Source organism: Gobius niger (genome assembly GCF_951799975.1).
Source record: "Gobius niger genome assembly, chromosome: 13".
Taxonomy (NCBI): domain Eukaryota; kingdom Metazoa; phylum Chordata; class Actinopteri; order Gobiiformes; family Gobiidae; genus Gobius; species Gobius niger.
This window is the reverse complement of record NC_136864.1, coordinates 9,267,957-9,286,444: the sequence shown is the minus strand read 5'-3', so window position 1 is coordinate 9,286,444 and position 18,488 is coordinate 9,267,957. Positions and strand designations below refer to the sequence as shown.

Below are 18,488 nucleotides of genomic sequence, written 5' to 3'. Positions count from 1 at the left end.
ACACTGCCTTGTTTGCACCAAGAAAACAAAATATTGGCAACAATGTTCCATAACTCTGAGATAATCTGTGATCAACAAAAATACACAAAGATAAGACAAAATTAAATAATTCTCTACTCGTTCAACAGGCTTTGTAAAGAGTGAACTGACTAAACACAAGCCATTTCCACGAGGGTCACCGGCATAACTTTTTCCCTGTTCAGGGTCATTGTATTGTAGCAAACTTAAGTTGAGTAAAGTACTGCAAGTGTATTTTAGGCATTCCTAATGTAATTATTCCGAGTGAATAGGCTTTATATGTAGGATGTTGGTGTGAATGGATTCAATGGACCGCACATTCTGAGGTTGAAGCAGGTTGTTCCCGGTTTAACAGCACAGTGACATTTGTTTTTTCTAAGGGTCATTTTGTGTGAGTGGACAGAGCGCTGACATAACAGTGGTCGAGTGCTGCTTTTTAAAAATTGTGTGTGTTTTCTCTGTGTGACAATAGTGCCCTCTATCGTTCATTAGGGGAAGTCCACATCTGTACTAAAACAGAAAGACATTTTATAGAATTCCTGGCAATTACCTACAGATGACCTAACAATAAAAAATATCATGCTTTGACACATAAAATAGCTTGCTCTTACATTATTTTTTATTTCAAACAGAACTCTCAAAATTACAGACCGTCACAACAAATATTGCAAAACTGATTCAGTCTTGACACTTATTTGGCTTCTGTTGCTATGGTTTGACCAATATCTGCACACCCTCTGTACCCTGTTTACCCATATCATATCTTTACAATATCTATACAGCCTGACTTTATAGGCGAGGAGAGAAGACTTGTGTCCATGCCATTTTGTTGTATTTTGTATTTTGTCATTTGGTGAGAAGACGTTACAGCAGCACAGCGGTTAGCACTCGTGCTTCACAGCTAGAAGGTCCGTGTTTGATCCTCAGCCGGTGGGGCCTCTCTAAAAACATGTGCAATAGGCCGTAATGAATGCAGTGTGTGAGTGAGTGGTTGGTGGTGGTCGGAGGGGGCGATGCCACAGACTGGTTGCCTCGCTTCCGTCAGTCTACCCCAGGGCAGCTGTGGCTACAGTAGTTTACCACCTCTGAGTGTGGAGTGACTGAATAATGACTACAATGTGGCGCTTTGAGAAATCAGGTAATACAGGCTTGAAAAGCGCAATACAAATGTAAGCCATTATTATTATTATAAGTTTGTTGTGACTTTAATCAGTGTTATCTTCATTTATCACAGTGTAGGTAATGTGGTGAGTTATTCCATCTATGTTTTGTGTCACTGACAGCCATAGGCTATTAAGCACCTGATTTGTGGAAATACGAAATCAATTTTGTGAATCCCTATATATAACTTTTGATAATCCCACAAGAGAGAGAGTGATGTTCACAGCTTGGACTCTGCATGAATGGCCACGAAAGTGTCTTCCTCTCTGTTGCTGATCTTGAAGTGGGCACGGCCGTCTCCTCCCACGTGGATCTGTTTGCCCGTGCACCGGCCGTTCTCCTTCTGACCAGAGATCACGTCACAGTAGGTGCCCCCAGGCATGCCAGTGTTCAGGGTCACATCGAGGTCCCTGAAGGCAAGGGACGGCACTCGTCAAAGTCTACAATGGTCATTCAGTATAAAAAAAGATATCAGCTGTAACATATCTACGTGGATCCATTAGACAGGACAGACTTGGAACACACATACATAACAAGAGGCTGTTGGAAAGGTCTGACAGAAAACCAATCCAGCAATTCAGATTCTCAAGTCTCACAATGTTGTGTGACTGCATTGATTGACACGTATTTGCTACATTGAGTGGTGCTTACGGACTGGCAGATTGGGGCGGTGTTAACCTCTGTTTTAGATGGAGGGCCGGAGAATGTGTTCCAATGACATAACTGGTTGGGAGACAAGCATCTGGCCAGTATTTGAACCTCTTTCTCACGAGGAGCAACGGTCAAACTCCCAGAGCTTCTCACTGTAGCTGTGAGATTTCGTTATTTGTTTTCTACACGTTTCTTACCAGTCGTCGTTGTTGAAGACGATGAATCCGCGGTTGCCACGTCCAAAGGCGACCTGGTTGCTCTGGTTGTCCCACCAGTTTGAGTGAGGCTGTCCATTCACAACGTTACGGAAGATCACCATGTTCCTGACATGTGAGAGAGACTAGTTACATTTTAGCCTGTTGGGTTTTATTCTTTCTATTGTATGTATTTTTTACAAATACTCACTTGATCTGCCTCCACCTGTGCTCACACACCCAGCCGTCTCCGCAGGTCTGGTCAGGGTTGATTGGTACAGGTTTGGTGGATCCGTCACTATAGCTGGGAGGTCCCATCCAGTCATTCTGATCCTATTGTGGAAACAGAGAAAAATTAACATACACAATTCAACGTTCACAAGCTTTTACAGAACATTACAGATTTTTAATGTTAGTCTGAGAGAATATATATAAATCAAATATTTACAGAGATATTACACATTAAGGTGCCATACCTTTCCATTGACAAAGTTGCGGTCCCACCTGAAGCTGGACATGACTCTGGTGACTCCGTAGGGGTGAGCCAGCATAAATCCGACGGCCATCTTGTGGAGCCTAGAGTCCCAGAAGGTGACGATGGAGGCTCCGCCCGCTCCGTGGCCTCTCTGGTTGTCATGGTTATCCACAAACACTACTGCGTTCCCATTGGACATGAAACCCCAGCCCTCGCCCCAGTTCCTGAATACATAATAATGATAAATAATGAGTTTAATATTGAAACTAATTTTACTGCAAATCCTAACCACATGTATTCTATCATTAAGGTGTGCATACCTGGTGTAGCAGAGTTTCTCTCCGTTCCACTTCCTGATCACAGTTCCCAGTTTGGCTCCATATTTAAACTCAGTGACTCGGCCCAGTTGAGTGTAGTCAGCAGCAGAGATGCCCTCACCTCCCAGATCAATCACCTACATAGAAATATTATTGATTATAATCTAGATTCAGAGTATGTGTTGATGTGTCAGTGCTGGTCAAAGTACTTTATTCCTTTTACATGAGTGAAAATATAGATCCTACTTGTTAATAAAAGAAAACGTTGCTCTGTCAGATTACTAAGTTAAAGTAGTTAATAGAAAATACTCAAGTGTTCAAAGTAGAAAGTGCATATCCGTTTAATGGCATTGTTATGAAGTAATAACTGTACAGCTCTGGGCCAGCCCTGACAATAAGAAGATTAAGCAAATTAGGGCCTCAAGGCAACCAGGGTTAGGAGTAAGTGTCTACCTCCTGAAAGATGAAAGGCCTGGATCCTCCACTGAACCACGTGGCGTTGAGGTCTTTGAGACGTCCGTACACATTCTGCAGGTCTCCGGGCCACATGTGTTTACAGGCGTCCACTCTGAACCCAGCCACGCCCATGTCGATCAGCGCGTTCATGAACTCAGCCGCTTTACCCCTGACATAGTCCTTCTCCAGAGCGAGATCTAGCAAGCTCACCAAACGGCAGTCACGGACCTGGCAAAGACAAAAGCATAACTCTCATACGTCCAAGGGCTCAACCCTGGACAATGTCAGCAGAATGTCCCAAGGGGGTGTGAAAAGGAGAGGAGATCCACTCCGCGCTGACATCACAACCTGATTACTGTTCAATATGAAGCTTGTGTTCGGCAATGTTCAGGAGTATCCAGCGAAGAAGAACTTATCCTGTATTCATGTTTTGTCTCATAGAAAGACAAAACATGGTCCAGGAACTTAAATCTTCCCCCTGTGCTGTGAGGCCAGAGTGTCTTTAGTGTTACCTGGTAAGGGTCTTCATAATTCTCAATCTCTCCGCTGGCCGTCTTGCACTTGTTGTCATTAAAGTCCCAGCTAGAATAGGGCACAGTGGGGAAGTCTCTTTTAGAAGCACTGAACCAACTTCCACAGGACGAGTGGTTGCCCTCACCCCCTCCAGCTCCACACATGTGGTTAATCACAACATCCACATAGACGTTCACCTAGAGAGTAAAAGACATGTTCTTTTATTACTGCAAAAGTCTAACTCAAAGCAACCTGATTAAACACAATTCACTTTAAAGACGTGCTGAGCATAATCTCACATATAAAAATATTGCTGCTGAACAGTCAGTTTACCGACACGTTGTTGCATCTGGTGATCATGTCGCGGAGTTCGGCCTCAGTTCCTGATCGAGAGCAAAGGTTGAAGCCGATTGGCTGATAGCGCTGCCACCAAGGCCTCCAGGGGCTGCTTAGGACAATGTGCTCATTGGGAGGAGAGATCTGAGAGGAGAAATAGAAAGGAAATCATACAGATATACGGGGTCTGACACAGCAATATTTCAGTCAACTGAGAGACGCTACTACAACAACAATATGCTAGTCCAGCCTGCACATAGATCATTTGTTCTGATGAAGCTTTTTGGATGAAATGCAAAAAAAAACAAAAAAATAACGGCTTAAGAACCTTTCAATCAAACATGTTTATTGTCAATGTCAGTCAAAACTGAACAGCAACAAAACTGTGTTGGAGCATACAACAAATCCGATACAGCAGATCCTCTCATCAAATAAAAAAATACAAATATCAACAAGGCACATCAAAAGTATATGGTTATTAAGGCACAAAACCAATGACATTCACTCTTGGTAGCAGATAAATGTACAAAACTACGTAAAATACATCCAAAACAGAGAGTATGGTCAGAGTTAAGGATAATAGAGTTAATGCAGCAATGCAAAGTCCAGTTCACAGCTATTACTGCGTGGTGTATGGTTTACTGTCCATGGGAGGGGGGAAGAGTGGGGGGGAAAGGTCATCATTAAGCAACCTCACTGTGTAAGGGTGCAGACTGTTAGCCAGTTTGGCGCCAATGGACGCCGTATCTTCTCCCTGAGGGCAGCAGGTGGAACAGCTGATGGGCTGGGTGATGCCGGTCCCACAGGATGTTGTGCACTTTTTTTACTCGCTGTTTTTACCACCCGCTGGAGTGCCTGCTGATGGGCCTCAGTGCAGCTGGAGTACCACGCTAAAAAAACATATGTCAAAACACTGCTGATGGCACAGTTGTAAAAGTTGACCATCAGCTGTTTTGTGATCCTGGCACTCCTCAGTTGCCTGAGGTAGTAGAGGTGTTGCTGGACCTTCCCTTTCACTGGTTCCCAAGGACAGGTCCTCGGTCACAGATATTCCCAAGAATTTGAAATGTGGCACCCTGTCTACCACCTCATTGCCAATAGAGAGGAGAGTGATTGGGTCTGCTTTTGTGGAAGTCCACAATGATCTCATTGGACTTTTTCATGTTCAAGGACAGATTATTATTGACACACCATGACGCAAGATGGTGCGCTTCAGTCCGGGAATCCGCCTCGTTGCTGTTGATGAGTCAGAGCACTGTTGTGTCATTGGCAACCTTTATCTACAATGGAAAACTCATGTATGACAGAGCTTACGCATCAAAATCCAATATAATTCCAATGTACATCAGTCTACATTCCTGTGAGGTCCTTAGTTTATGCTTCCTCTTTACAGTATATCCAGTATCTCCTCTGATCACTCAGCTTTGAGGTGCGTCATCCTCCTCTCTGTAGTGAGGGTGTCCAAGACCTCTTGAAGCAGTCAGGCTCTTTGACACTCTGTTTGATCTGCTTCAAAACTCATAACTAAAATATAAAATAGTGGGACACATTGGCTGTCCACTACAAAAGACTAATGACCTCTAAACTCATAGCTCGATAACTGAGCAGAGTAACTGAACACGTCATTTATTTTCTGCCACTAAGCCAGTCATACAAAATACATATTGTAAAATGGGTATTACCAGTTAAAGTTAATGTATTTGAATAGTAGATTTTCGGCATCACCCAAAAACATTATTGATCATAGCAAAAGATTGATCACAGCAAAGTATTTTCACCTGAATTCCTCCGAAGCCGTTGGGCCCGAGGAATCGCTCACACTCTGCGGCGATGTCCGCCCAGCGCCATTCGAACAGGTGCACGATGGAGGTACGCCCGTGCTTCAGGTGCGGGTTGTGTTGGGCCACGGTCAACCCAAAAAGAGCCACCAAGATCAGCCACTTCATCATCGCTTTACCCACTGGCCCAAGAGAGAAAAAGAGACGCTGGAACTGCTGCTCACTTACGAGTGATTGGTGTGTGCTGTGGACCAATCAAAAATCAGTGCCAATATCTACGTGAGCCGACTGATTCTCACAGAGGTTTCCAGACGATCACAAATCAAAAAGCTCAATTGAGGACATGATTGAGTGCTTTCAGAAGAGAGAGCAGGTGTATTATTAAACTACTTCCATTTCCTATATTTGCAGTGTGTTGCAAGAGACAGTTGAAACTCTGGCGCCAGTTCAGGTCATCATAATGGACTTTGTGCAGGGTAGGACCTTCTGGGCACAGTGGTTGTCTCATGATCAGAAGGTTGCCGGTTCGTATCCCAGCTTCTAAAGATGCACTCTTGTCATTGTGTCTTTGGGCAGGACACTTAACCCACCTTTCCTCCAGTGTCTGCATACATTGGTGTATGAATGAGAGTGTGAATGGGTAACTGTTTCCTTGCTGTAAAGCGCTTTGGGCCTCATGAAGGTAGAAAAGTGTGATATAAGTTGAGACCATTTCCTACAATTCTTCCAAGTTCTTGTGAAATGTAATTCTCGTGGAATCTCTACTGTTCTCTGGAAACTGAAAACCTGGGAATGACATCTCTGTGGTTCATGAAACAACTCTTGCCACATGTACACACCAAACGCATCCAAATATAAAACTGTAGTGAAACACTCTCTGTGCAGATGAAAGATGAATAGGTCTAAATCCAAGTCAATAGGTCTAATTTGCCCTCTTTCTCCAGTAGCCTTCTCTGACACAAACCAACTGATATGATTATGCACACTGACAACATGAAAAAAAACCCAGGTAATGGCCATGCTGACTCATGTCAGGTCAGGCTGCTATACAACAGTGCGGAGATGATACTCACCCCAAATTAGAACAGAAGCCATGAGTTGGAGTTGTTTTGTGTTGAAAAATCTGGTTCCAACTCATGTCTAAGTTGATGAAATGGCTGGAGGCCTTTTGGATGAGGGTTAAACTCCTGAAAAACAGAAAGCTCACATACAAGATCAGGTGAAGAAAATGGTTTGCTTTGCCGTGTCATGTTTTGCAAGTGAATGTGTTTTGACGGTGTTCTCACAGATGTTGTCTGTTTCTATTGTCTTTTATAACAGTTGTATAGATTGTATTGTATCCATTGTATCTGTGAATGTTACTGAAGTTTGACTGATTGGGTAAAGTCTTTTAGTTTTGAGCAGTATAAATGTCTGAATCTGAATGGTTTAAATTAGCTTCCATTTGTTTTTCAGTCTTTCTCCTAAAACTCCCTGGACAATATGTTGTTGGTGTAATCTTTAGATCACTAGAAGTTACTATTACCATTACCCAGAAAATTAGAGGAAAAAGAAGCCATTCAATTTTACTTAGATGCTGCCTTATGTGCATCAAGAAAAAAAAAAGAAATTGACAAAAAAGCATTTATTTATGTCTATCTTTATATCTATTGGATGTGGAAATGTGAATATTGGACAGGAGTTTTGGAACCCGCCTCATCCTTGCATAACTCTGAGATAATCTATGATCAGCGAAAATACACACAGATAAAACAAAACAAAAATCACAACACATTCAACAGGTTTCGCAAAGTAATGTTTCCAAAGAGTGCACTGCCTAAACACAAGCCATTCCCACGAGGGCCACGGCATGACCCTTGCCCCAGTTAAAGGTCATTGTATCAATGTAGCACTCTTATGTTGAGAAAAGTACTGTACTAAGTATATTTTAGGTATTCCTAATTGGTTTAGCATATCTCTAATGAATGTAGTGGGAGTCAAAACAAGTTGAAATGCTGACATGAGAAAAAGGTACTGTGCGTTTTCTCTGTGTGACAATGGCGCCCTCAATAGTTCATTAGGGGAAGTGCACATCTGTACTAAAACAGAACTAGTAATAACTAATTTCTTGCGAAATAGTGAAGCAATACTAAGATATGATATTGTAGAATTACCTACCAATAAAAATATGATTACTTTGAAACATTTCAAAGTAAGATGACTTGCCCTTTTTTTTTTATTTCAATCAGAACCCCCAAATTCCAGACAGTCACAACTAATATTGCAAAATTAATTCAAGCTTGAGACTTCTTTTGCTTCTTTTGCATCTGCACACCCTCGATACCCTAATTTACTTATCACATCTATACCATATATATACTTTCGAATAAATAACGTAGGATTAATAATCTACTGTAAAAAATATAATTTCTGCATCTAAACATCAATTTCATGATTTGCTGTGCAGTCCAGAACGGTATTTTAAAGTACTGTATTAAAGTGTATAGTTCCCCTCCTTGTGACGCAGTCCAGGACGAGACGTCAGGAGACAAGGCCCCAAAAAATGTGCTGTGATTCTCCCATGGGCCCAAAGAAAATTCCAGCCGTACTTTGGTCTTTTCCTGTCGGGACGGCACAGGACATACCTCCAGAGGCGATGAAGGCTTTCGGATTGTGGGGACAAAGAAGTCTTTTTACTGCAGCCCCAGACCAGGTGAGAGGGAGGGACCGGGTCATCTCATTCCCAGAAGAGGTTTGTCATGGGAAAATGCAAGGTTGGATGGAAAAGATGGGGGTAAAATGAGGAGGAGAGGCGGATTGGATGAATGGATGGAACAGTAATGTACAGCGCAGATGGGGTTAAAAGAATGGGAGAAATGATCAAAGATGACAAGGTTATTACTGGATGTGTGTAGTGTAGTTGTAGAGCACAAGACAGTTTAACGTGTGGAGATTATATGTTTTACTTCTTCCCATGTTTAGGTGGATTTCTTCTGGATGCCAAGGTTTCCCTCATCAACCCAAAACAGGCAGCAGAGGAGAAATTGCCCAGTGAAGACGACACAATATTGCCTTAAAGCAATTGCAGTGGCATATTGAAATAAAGGTGGGAGATAATGTACAACAATCTATAAAGGTCAAAAGGTCAGATTATTGAAATGTCTCTTTATTCTTCACCGGTATTTTGTGAATATATATACTCATTCACTCCCTGTTGTTGTGTACATACAGACAGCATTTCTGAAATTGCCCATATATGGTCATGTTTGTAGCAGCCAAAGGGGTAAACTAAGAAGGGAAAAGGCTAAACTTTCTCCCATTTCTCCACCAATACTTTAAAGCAGAAGTAAGTAACTCATGCCCCTAGAGGCCATAAGCGCCACTGCAGGTGTCTTGGCATGTTGCGTTTTTTTACTCATTAATTGTCCATTAATTGTCCGTGCGAGTAAATACTACGCTGACGGAAAAGACAAAGGGAGAGAGGGAACTACATCCAACTACACAATGGAGATCATTTTTTTCACTCAAACTTGGCTGTAAATACTGTTTAAGTGGCGCTAGCCCGCAGTTAGCTTTGCCCGTTAGCCTGGTAGCTTCTTCTTCGTGATTCTATCAGTGTGTAATGGTGCTCCGGGTTGGTGCAGGGAAAGTTGCAATTGTGGTTTTCTGGCCAGAGACACCAGGGGGAGATGAAAGACCCCCCAACAACAAACTTTTTTCTTCTTTAACAAATGCTAAATTATGATTTTTTTTTTCTACTAAATAAAGATACAGAGAGACAGAGAGGAGCAAAGTGGGTCAATGGCCCATAAATGCTTTAAAAACAATGCTAACCAGGAATCTAATGTTAGCTTCATGCTACATATGCTAATGTTAGCTACGAGTGTCGTTATTTGCTTTTACTGAACAATTTGCTGTGAAAAAACATCCATATGGACCCGATTTTGGTTTGATTTTGTTTGTGTGTGATAAACATGTTCATCGTCCCCCAGCAAACAGGTAAAAGGAGTGACAAATTGTGATACCCGTGAGAGGTTTTCTTCCCCCTTGGTTAGGCCACGCGTTGCCATCCGTATCTATCTTGGCACAAAAATTCCAAATGTGAAAAACGATGCTTCATGCTTATCCTAGCTCTTGGCTTGTGACCTCCTTCAAAACCCACATCCCCGGGCTGCTCCAGTGGGCGACTTTTACTCTCCTCAAACCATATATATTTTTAATGATGCAGTGATACCATCACATGGACAAACTCCTGCCTCGAAGACACGACTTCTGCCACTTTCTCCGCTTTGTAAAATGAATTAATGTGTTTGTGCAAGCCGTCTGAGCTTCCTTAGCAAAACTGGGCACAGCGAGGAGGGAAAAGTGTAATAAAGTCAAATATTCAGCCGCTTCCAATGGAAACTTGCTCCGCGCTGTGGTGATATGTTGCGCAGATGTCGGGGAAAGATTTCAACAGTAGAAGTCCCCAGGAGAGACTAGTGCTACCGGAGCTGCCAATACAAGCATTAAGAAAACACAAAGACGAACTCAGACACCTTTATAGGTCTTGAGAAATTGCCTGTTCTCTATGTCTTTCTTGTGAGGAGCTTTTAAGGAGCAAACCACGGTTCCACGTCATCGGCTTCTGCCCAAGATGTGTCCAGCCCAGTCACTCCCAATATGACTAATCTATTATTGAGATGAAGTACAGGCGTGTCAAATTTTGTTTTAATTCAGTACACTGTGTTATTTCATCACGTTCCCGGCGGAGGATTGTTTTTAATTAGTTTGCCTTTCTGTGTTTGGCCATGTATGATATAAACTTCTTCAAACCTTTTACTGATATCAATTGTAAAAGAGCAATTTACAAGATGAGATACTTGTTTATGTGCACTGTTGTTGTATAGTTACAGTAACTTTTTAAAGTGCATCTTACAATCATTGCCTCTAACCTAGTAACGCCCAGTTTGGCTTCTTCTAGCTTCTTGAAAATATACGCCAAAATAGCGATAAAACAAGATGTAAACAAGGATGAAAATGGCAACAAAAAACTTCAAAGATGTGGACAGAAAAGCGGCAAAAATACTACAAAAATGTGACAACGTGGCCTTAGCTTTCAAATGACAGGCCCATAGGCTGTGAACTCTCTAGTAGTGAAGAATTTGGGTAAAGCTGAGCATGGAGAAAATGTGCTCGGTTAAACATCTTGAAAACTCGTTGTTTTGTACTGGGGGGGGAAAAATCCAGGTCATTTATTGTCAGAGTCTGCTTGTTTTTTCTTTATTTTGGAAAGTTTCTATTTCCGCATCGGTATCTCAAATGTGCTTGATTCCTGGCACAATATCTGGAAACCACAGGTGAGGTATTGCAGTCTCCCTTTGACTTTGATTATATGCTCATTCCAGATATTTCAGTTCCAGCAGTGACCAGCAGGGGGAGACATTTCTTCTCACACGAACCGAAGCAATAATGGACATATGTGGGCATCCCAGCGTATACATTACTCAGTTCTCCTGAATGACTCGTGTCTGCTGCTCTTCAGTAATATCTCAAATGCACCTGTGTGTACGTAAAAGAGGATTTTAGCCACGACGATGAAGACATGAGCCCTGCGGTCCGGTAGGTGTGTGGTCCAGGATGTCAGTCAGCAGGCTCAAAATATAACCTGCCATCTTTGTCTTTTAAATTATATGACAGGGAAAAGAAACAAATCTTATCACACCTGGCATAATTTCACAGTAATTTGCTCTATAAACGCATAAGAGTCCCTAAAAAAGCCATGAAAAAGGCAAAGTTAAAATACAAATACAAAAAAAGTTACCTCAACAATAATTTTACTGTATTTAAAGTTGCACTTTATTTCATAGTTTGGCTGGGGGTGCGACTTATACTCAGGTGTGACTTATATATCAAAATATATCATTTCATGTTTGTTATTTTTACACTGACAGCCGCTAGAGGGCGCTGCAGGCTTGTGTTCCAGTATCTGCTACTCCTGTAAGGGTTGTACAATTACAAATAAAACACTTACTTACTTACTGTACCACTGAAAATGTAAAAAGCTGTAAAGTGATTGGAGTGACGGAGAAAAAAAAGGTAATCGTGGGCTAAAAGCTCGATGGCCACAGCTAGAGGAACGAGTTTGCAAATGGGTACTTGAATAACATGCTGCCGGGAGAGCCCTTTATGCCCAGGCTGGTGCGACTTATACTCTGGAACGACTTATATATGTTTTTTCTTAGTTATTCATATTTTGGCTGGTGCGACTTATACTCTGGAACGACTTATATATGTTTTTTTCTTTGTTATTCATATTTTGGCTGGTGCGACTTATACTCCAGAGCGACTTATATATGTTTTTTTCTTCATTATGCATTTTTTTGCTGGTGCAACTTGTACTCCGGAGCGACTTATATATGTTTTTTCTTTGTTATTCATATTTTGGCTGGTGCGACTTATATTCCGGAGTGACTTATATATGTTTTTTTCTTCATTATGCATTTTTTCCCTGGTGCGACTTATACTCGTGAGTGACTTATATATGTTTTTTTCTTCATTATGCATTTTTTCCCTGGTGCGACTTATTCTCTGGAGCGACTTATATATGTTTTTTCTGTATTATTCACATTTTGGCTGGTGCAACTTATACTCTGAAATGACTTATATATGTTTTATTCTTTGTTATTCATATTTTGGCTGGTGCGACTTATACTCCAGAGCGATTTATATATGTTTTTTCTTTGTTATTCATATTTTGGCTGGTGCGACTTATACTCCGGAGCGACTTATATATGTTTTTTTCTATATTATTCACATTTTGGCTGGTGCGACTTATACTCTGGAGCGACTTATATATGTTTTTTTCTATATTATTCACATTTTGGCTAGTGCGACTTATACTCTGGAGCGACTTATATATGTTGTTTTCTATATTATTCACATTTTGGCTGGTGCGACTTATACTCCGGATTGACACATATCTTTTTTTTCTTTATTATTCATATTTTGGCTGGTATGATTTTTTAGTCTGGAGTGACTTATATATGTTTTTTCTGTATTATTCACATTTTGGCTGGTGTGACTTATTCTCCGGAGTGACTTATATATGTTTTTTCTGTATTATTCACATTTTGGCTGGTGCGACTTATACTGCAGAGCGACTTATAGTCCGGAAAATACAGTAATAATATTCATTGTGTATTAGGTCGAGTCCCACGCTGCCTCCCATAGTCTGGCAAGCCCTGGGTAAAATTCACCCGGAATTGATTTTATGACGGTCTTTCACAGCCGTCAGCGGGAAACAGGAGCTCCTCTTTCATGGTCATAACGTGAGCTACACTTTTACTGAGGGGAAAATTCCTCTGTTCTTGCGCTGCGCCGCTCCCGTCTCTGCACATCCGGACTTCTGCTACCTCTTATGCTACAATAACACGGACCACAGACAACTCACATATGTTCCCAACCTCTTAATTGCTGTCGTTTTCATAACTCCGACAAAAACGCACCCAAGATTATGTTAAAAAGAAACAGGAAACAATTTCAAAGGATGAAATGTTTGCTTTTCTGAAAATATATGGTTTTATATGGAGGTAAGGCTAAACCTTTTCCCTAGTATGTGCAAGCTGGCATTAAATCTATATTTCTTTGAAAGTTCTGACATTGCTCAAGTATTTTTATTGTATAAGTTCATCAAAAATACAGAAACTATGGTCTAAAACATATTCAGTTGCAGTTTTGGCTGAAATGAAGTTGCCCATTTCCCCTCTGTTTGTGTATCTGTTTACTATGTCTTCTCCAATTATCACTTATACTAAATACCTAGACAAAAAAACATTGTAAAAATAATAAGGATTATGACTACACCATGAACCTTATTTTTAATGTAAAGCTCACAGCACTTTACAACCCAATTATAAAAGGGTAATAGGTAAATAAAAGGAGGGAAATAGTATGGAATTTAAAAGTGTAATAACATTGTAATGATAGTACCTGTAAACAAGGAACCTATATCATGTATTTCAATACCGCCTTTTTTCTGCCTGAGCTCATGTGAGTGAGTGAGCAGTTGGTGGTGCTCGGAGGGGCCGATGGCGCAGACTGGTCGCCTCACTTCCGTCAGTCTACCCCAGGGCAGCTGTGGCTACAATAGTAGATTACCACCACCAAGTATGAAGTGAATGAATAATGCAATGTAAAGCGTCTGTGAGTGTCCAGAAAAGCGCTATATAAAACCAATGTATTATTAGTATTTTATTTCATAAATCGTAATTTTCAAGGACGAAGACATGTATTTCTCGTTTGCCCCAGGGGCAGATCTAGAGGGGTGACATGGGGTGCCAGCTGCCACCTCTAGTAAAGGTCACCCCACTGATGTCATGCCATGTCTCACATGTGCTCTAGAAGCTACTTGGGTGCTTAAAGAGGCTCACTCTCAGTTGGTATTATAACAACTTTGAAGCTAAATAAGGAGCCAGGTGCCAACTCCCGTGGCTCCCAAGATGATGATTTTTTTACAAAAGTTAAAATTGTACCTGAGTTAGAAACCCCCTACTTATATCATGGACAATGCTACTATTTTTATATAATTTTGAGAGGCTCAGCCTGCATCTAAACGGAAACATTGCCTTGAGCTCAAGCAAAACTTGCGTAAACATTCGCCACTGTAAAATGTGCTGCCACCCCAGAAATTGTCCCTGACCCTGCTTGCCACCCCATGATTTTTTTTTTCTAGATCCCCCCCTGGTTTGCCCTATAGTCATCGTACTGTTGGGGCTATTACCAAGTTATTATCAGTGTTGGGCAAGTTACTTTAAAACTGTAATATATTCTGTGTTAGTAGTTGTAGCTATAAGATTGTAGTATGTTTGTATTCCATAATACTGTTTGACTTACTTTTGGTAAAATATAAAATGAAAATAGTAATAACGACAACGAGCAAAACTACAGTCAAAGTTGTACTTTTACTTCTCTTTCCCCCATTCTCTCTGTTTTGTTTTGATGACATTACACGCAACTGCAGACCTTATACACCAGTGTCCGTTATTTGGGGGGAGTAAAAAGTAATATTTTCATAACTCGTTACTTTTGTAATCCGTTACCCCCAACACTGGTTTTTACTGTGGTGTAATGTAAAGTGAGACTAAATTATTTACAGCTAAGGAAACTGTTGCGCGACCATTAGGGATGGCATTGCACCTGTCTCAATATTTTCAAAACCAGATGGGAGTCACATTATTTTCAGCTCAGAAATCCTTGGCACAGACAGAACTGGGGCATTTACTTGGCACCTGAGCGGTCTGAGCAGACGATGAGTATCATTCTAAAACTTAAACCAATGTGTGGCACAGATGTGGTACAGGAGCTAGCATTAGCGCGCTGAAATCATCGAGTCCATCAGAGAAAATATAGTCCTGGTGCGTTCAGAGGCAGCGCTGTAGGTCTGAGAGTGGGCTGGACGCGGTAATGACAGGTTACTGAAGCTGCAGCAGAGACGGAGGAGCACGTAAAACTCAGATTCATCTCACTTTACTGTGACAGGCTTTAAAATTGCGTTGTTTTTGTGCAGTTAGTTCCAGCTGTAAACTGGGAACATCAACAACTGCTTGTTGCCATTTGCTGCTTGTTTCATTTTAATTGTTGATACTGGATTTTTGGTGTGATATAAGCACACTAAAGTTGGTAAATGCACATGTTTTGTTTTGGTTACCAGGCCCATTGATCACTCTGGGATCTTTCATGTCAAAACAGGGATCTCCAACCAGCTCTCCAGCCCTTTATTGATAGCTCACCAAAGACTAAAATCTATACATTTCTACTCAGCTTGATCGATCACATTTTAGAGGCTTTTTCTTTTAAAACATTTAGGTTAATTCATTTTCTTCAGTCCATGTTTAAACATCATCTTGGCTTCAACCTCTCCAGAGTGAACTCCTTAACTCCTTAACTCCGTTAAGTCGCAGGGTGACGAGTATCTTTTTTTGTTACATAAAAGTATCTCTTCAGGCAAAGAAAGGTTGGAGACACTTGATCTACAATGATCCCTGTCCCCGATCAATCAAGTGTTAATAGAACCTACAAAGCTATAGATCTTAACTTGATGACTGGAGTTCTCCCATCATTGAAGTGGCAAGTAATAAACAGTATGATCTCATATATTTTCACACCTGTGCATGTTCTTACCATAGACATAATAAATAATATACTCCGTCTGCTCCCTCCTCCCCGTTTACCATAATGACAATGTTCGAAAGGGAAATCATGGTGGATTTACAGACTCCTCCTACCCGGAGCATGTTCCTAAAAAGGGCATAAGGGCGGGATCTTCACTGTAGACTCTGCCCTTGCGTGACGTGTAGTTCGGTCGTAGCCGTGCCATTAGCTCTGATGCTAATGGCCTGTCAATCAAAGTCCAGCCTTCATTAGTATACAAGATTTATAAAATGTACCTTGCGAAAAAACAGCCTGGTTTCTTTAATTGTAACTAACCCAGCGTTATCACAGGAGCAATATCTCGCTGTAGAAAGTACCAGAAAATTAGAAACCAGCAGGCTTTGCAGTTGCTTAGAACGTGTGGAAAGTGCAATGCTTTCTAATGGACAACTAGCTTGTTTTGCCGCCCACATATGGAGGAACTGCAGCAATGGCGGCCCCTCGTGTCGCAGTCATAAAGCAGTGCAACCAGCGGCCATTGGTTATTTTTAGACTGAACTCTATGCCAGGGTTTCCCAAAGTGGGGGTCGGGACCACTCAGCGGAGTTGCAGGACACTGAAGTGGGGATAAATTCACAACGTCCAATTTGATGTATTTTATGATTGAGAACAGTATAGTTAAATTAAGCCAAACATCACAATTTTGCATCCAAACATACATTAAAAAACAGATTTGGAGCAACTGAATTTATTATTGTTGTTGTTGTTCTGGTGATTTTGGGGATCACGTACCGAAAAGTTTGGAAACCCCTGCTCTATGCTTTTACATTCTATTCATTTTAGTCTTACATTCCAAATACCTTCATAATAGTTGTAGATCAAGACAAATTTCCCTCAGGTTCATTCTTTGTATCTTATCTTATTACCATGCAATTACTGGGCTGTAAAGTGCCACCTATTTCTGTTTAACCTACTTTATGTAAGTACTATATGTTTAAATTCAAAAGTGAACCACATGGTCCAAAACTGCAATGAGCCACCAAAATACCAGAGAGACCTTCAATAATAAATGTGTTCCCACGTGTTATTCAGACACCTGGGTTCAGAAATAACTGTGCTAAACCCCGGCCTCTCTCCGTCAGACGTTTCTCTCTGCTTTCCCTCTGTGACTCACGTTCGAAATAAAACGCTCCAGTGACTGTTTTCACACAGAGCCACAGGAAGTCGGGATCTGTGGAGCTTCAGACGTTAATCTTTTATATATTTTACATCCTCTGAGAGTCACCCAAACGAACATGATGGATTAATTAGGAAACAATGCCCTCTTCTCTGCAGAAATGAGAGAGAAAAACTCGACTTGAAGAGGAGTGGTGAAATAATGAGGCTCTATTCTGTCCATATGGAAACGTGCTTAACCCAGATATTCATGAGAAGCTCAAGTCAGGAAGTACGGGGGCGTCATATAGTATAATACAATTGTTTCTTCATATCTCTGTGTTTGAAAATGCCCTGATAATGTAATTCATTTAACCTCCTAACCCCCACCTGAACTGGGCACATCTTCTCCAGTTTGGCTTTTCCCAAATCTAAAAGCTTCTTGAAAAAAAGTGTCACAATAGGGACAAAAATGCAACAATAAAATCAACAAAAGAGCAACAAGGAAGTAACAGAAAAGTGATGAAAAAGTGCAGAAAAAGTGGCAAAAATGTGACAAAAAATTGACAAAAAGAGACAAAAAAAGAAAAAAAGCGACAAAAAGTGACAAAAAACGGACAAAAAAGACAAAAAAAGACAAAAAGCGACGAAAAGTGACAAAAAGAGACAAAAAAGGACAAAAAGCAAAGGAAAGTGACAAATAAGCCACAAAAGAGCAACATATATGAGACAAAAACAAGGCTGACAATGCAACAAAGAAGAGACAAAAAGGTGACAAAAATCTGACAAAAAAGTGGCAAAAATGTGACAAAAAAGTGGCAAAAATTTGACGAAAAAGTGGCAAAAATGTGACAAAACAAAGTAGCAAAAATGTGACGAAAAAGTGGCAAAAATGTGCCAGAAAAGTGACAAAAAAGAGACAAAAAAATTTAAGAAAAAGTGAGAAAAAAGTCTCAAAAATGTGGCGAAAAACTGATGAAAACGTGACAAACATATGTGACAAAACCAAAAAAGTGACAGAAACGCATTAAAAAAGCAATGAAAAAAAAGTTTTTCAAAAAATGACAACGCGAGTAAAGTGATCCATTTAGATGAGTTTTGTAGATTTGGATGAAGCTGAACGATGTATAATTGTAAAGCTCTTTGTGACCAAGTCTGTGAACTTCTTCTTCTTCCTCTCCCTCTTTTCCTCTTCTTTTTCTTCTGAACTTGAGAAAATGCACTGTTGTTGGAATCAGTTCGAGGTTCTTATTTACAATTTTTATCGTAAAAAAAAAATGCGTTAGGTTTGTTCCTGCCCACAATGAATTTGCACGCTTTGGCC

At 40.8% G+C, this 18,488-nt stretch overlaps 1 protein-coding gene and 1 long non-coding RNA gene across 2 annotated transcripts in view; both read right to left on the bottom strand.

Moving 5' to 3' along the window:
- LOC306973129 overlaps positions 1-18,488 on the bottom strand; it is a 268,899-nt gene that overhangs the window by 23,567 nt on the left and 226,844 nt on the right. The gene's annotated exons all lie outside the window — the stretch shown is intronic.
- On the bottom strand, positions 1,395-6,114 carry LOC306972608 (alpha-amylase-like). Its single transcript, XM_079569272.1, has 9 exons — positions 5,900-6,114; positions 4,119-4,265; positions 3,785-3,982; positions 3,270-3,500; positions 2,820-2,953; positions 2,501-2,723; positions 2,236-2,357; positions 2,028-2,153; positions 1,395-1,589 (listed from the first exon to the last, which is right to left on the bottom strand). Exons 1-9 carry the CDS (start codon positions 6,068-6,070, stop codon positions 1,400-1,402), a joined length of 1,542 nt encoding a protein of 513 aa, XP_079425398.1. The 5' UTR covers positions 6,071-6,114; the 3' UTR covers positions 1,395-1,399.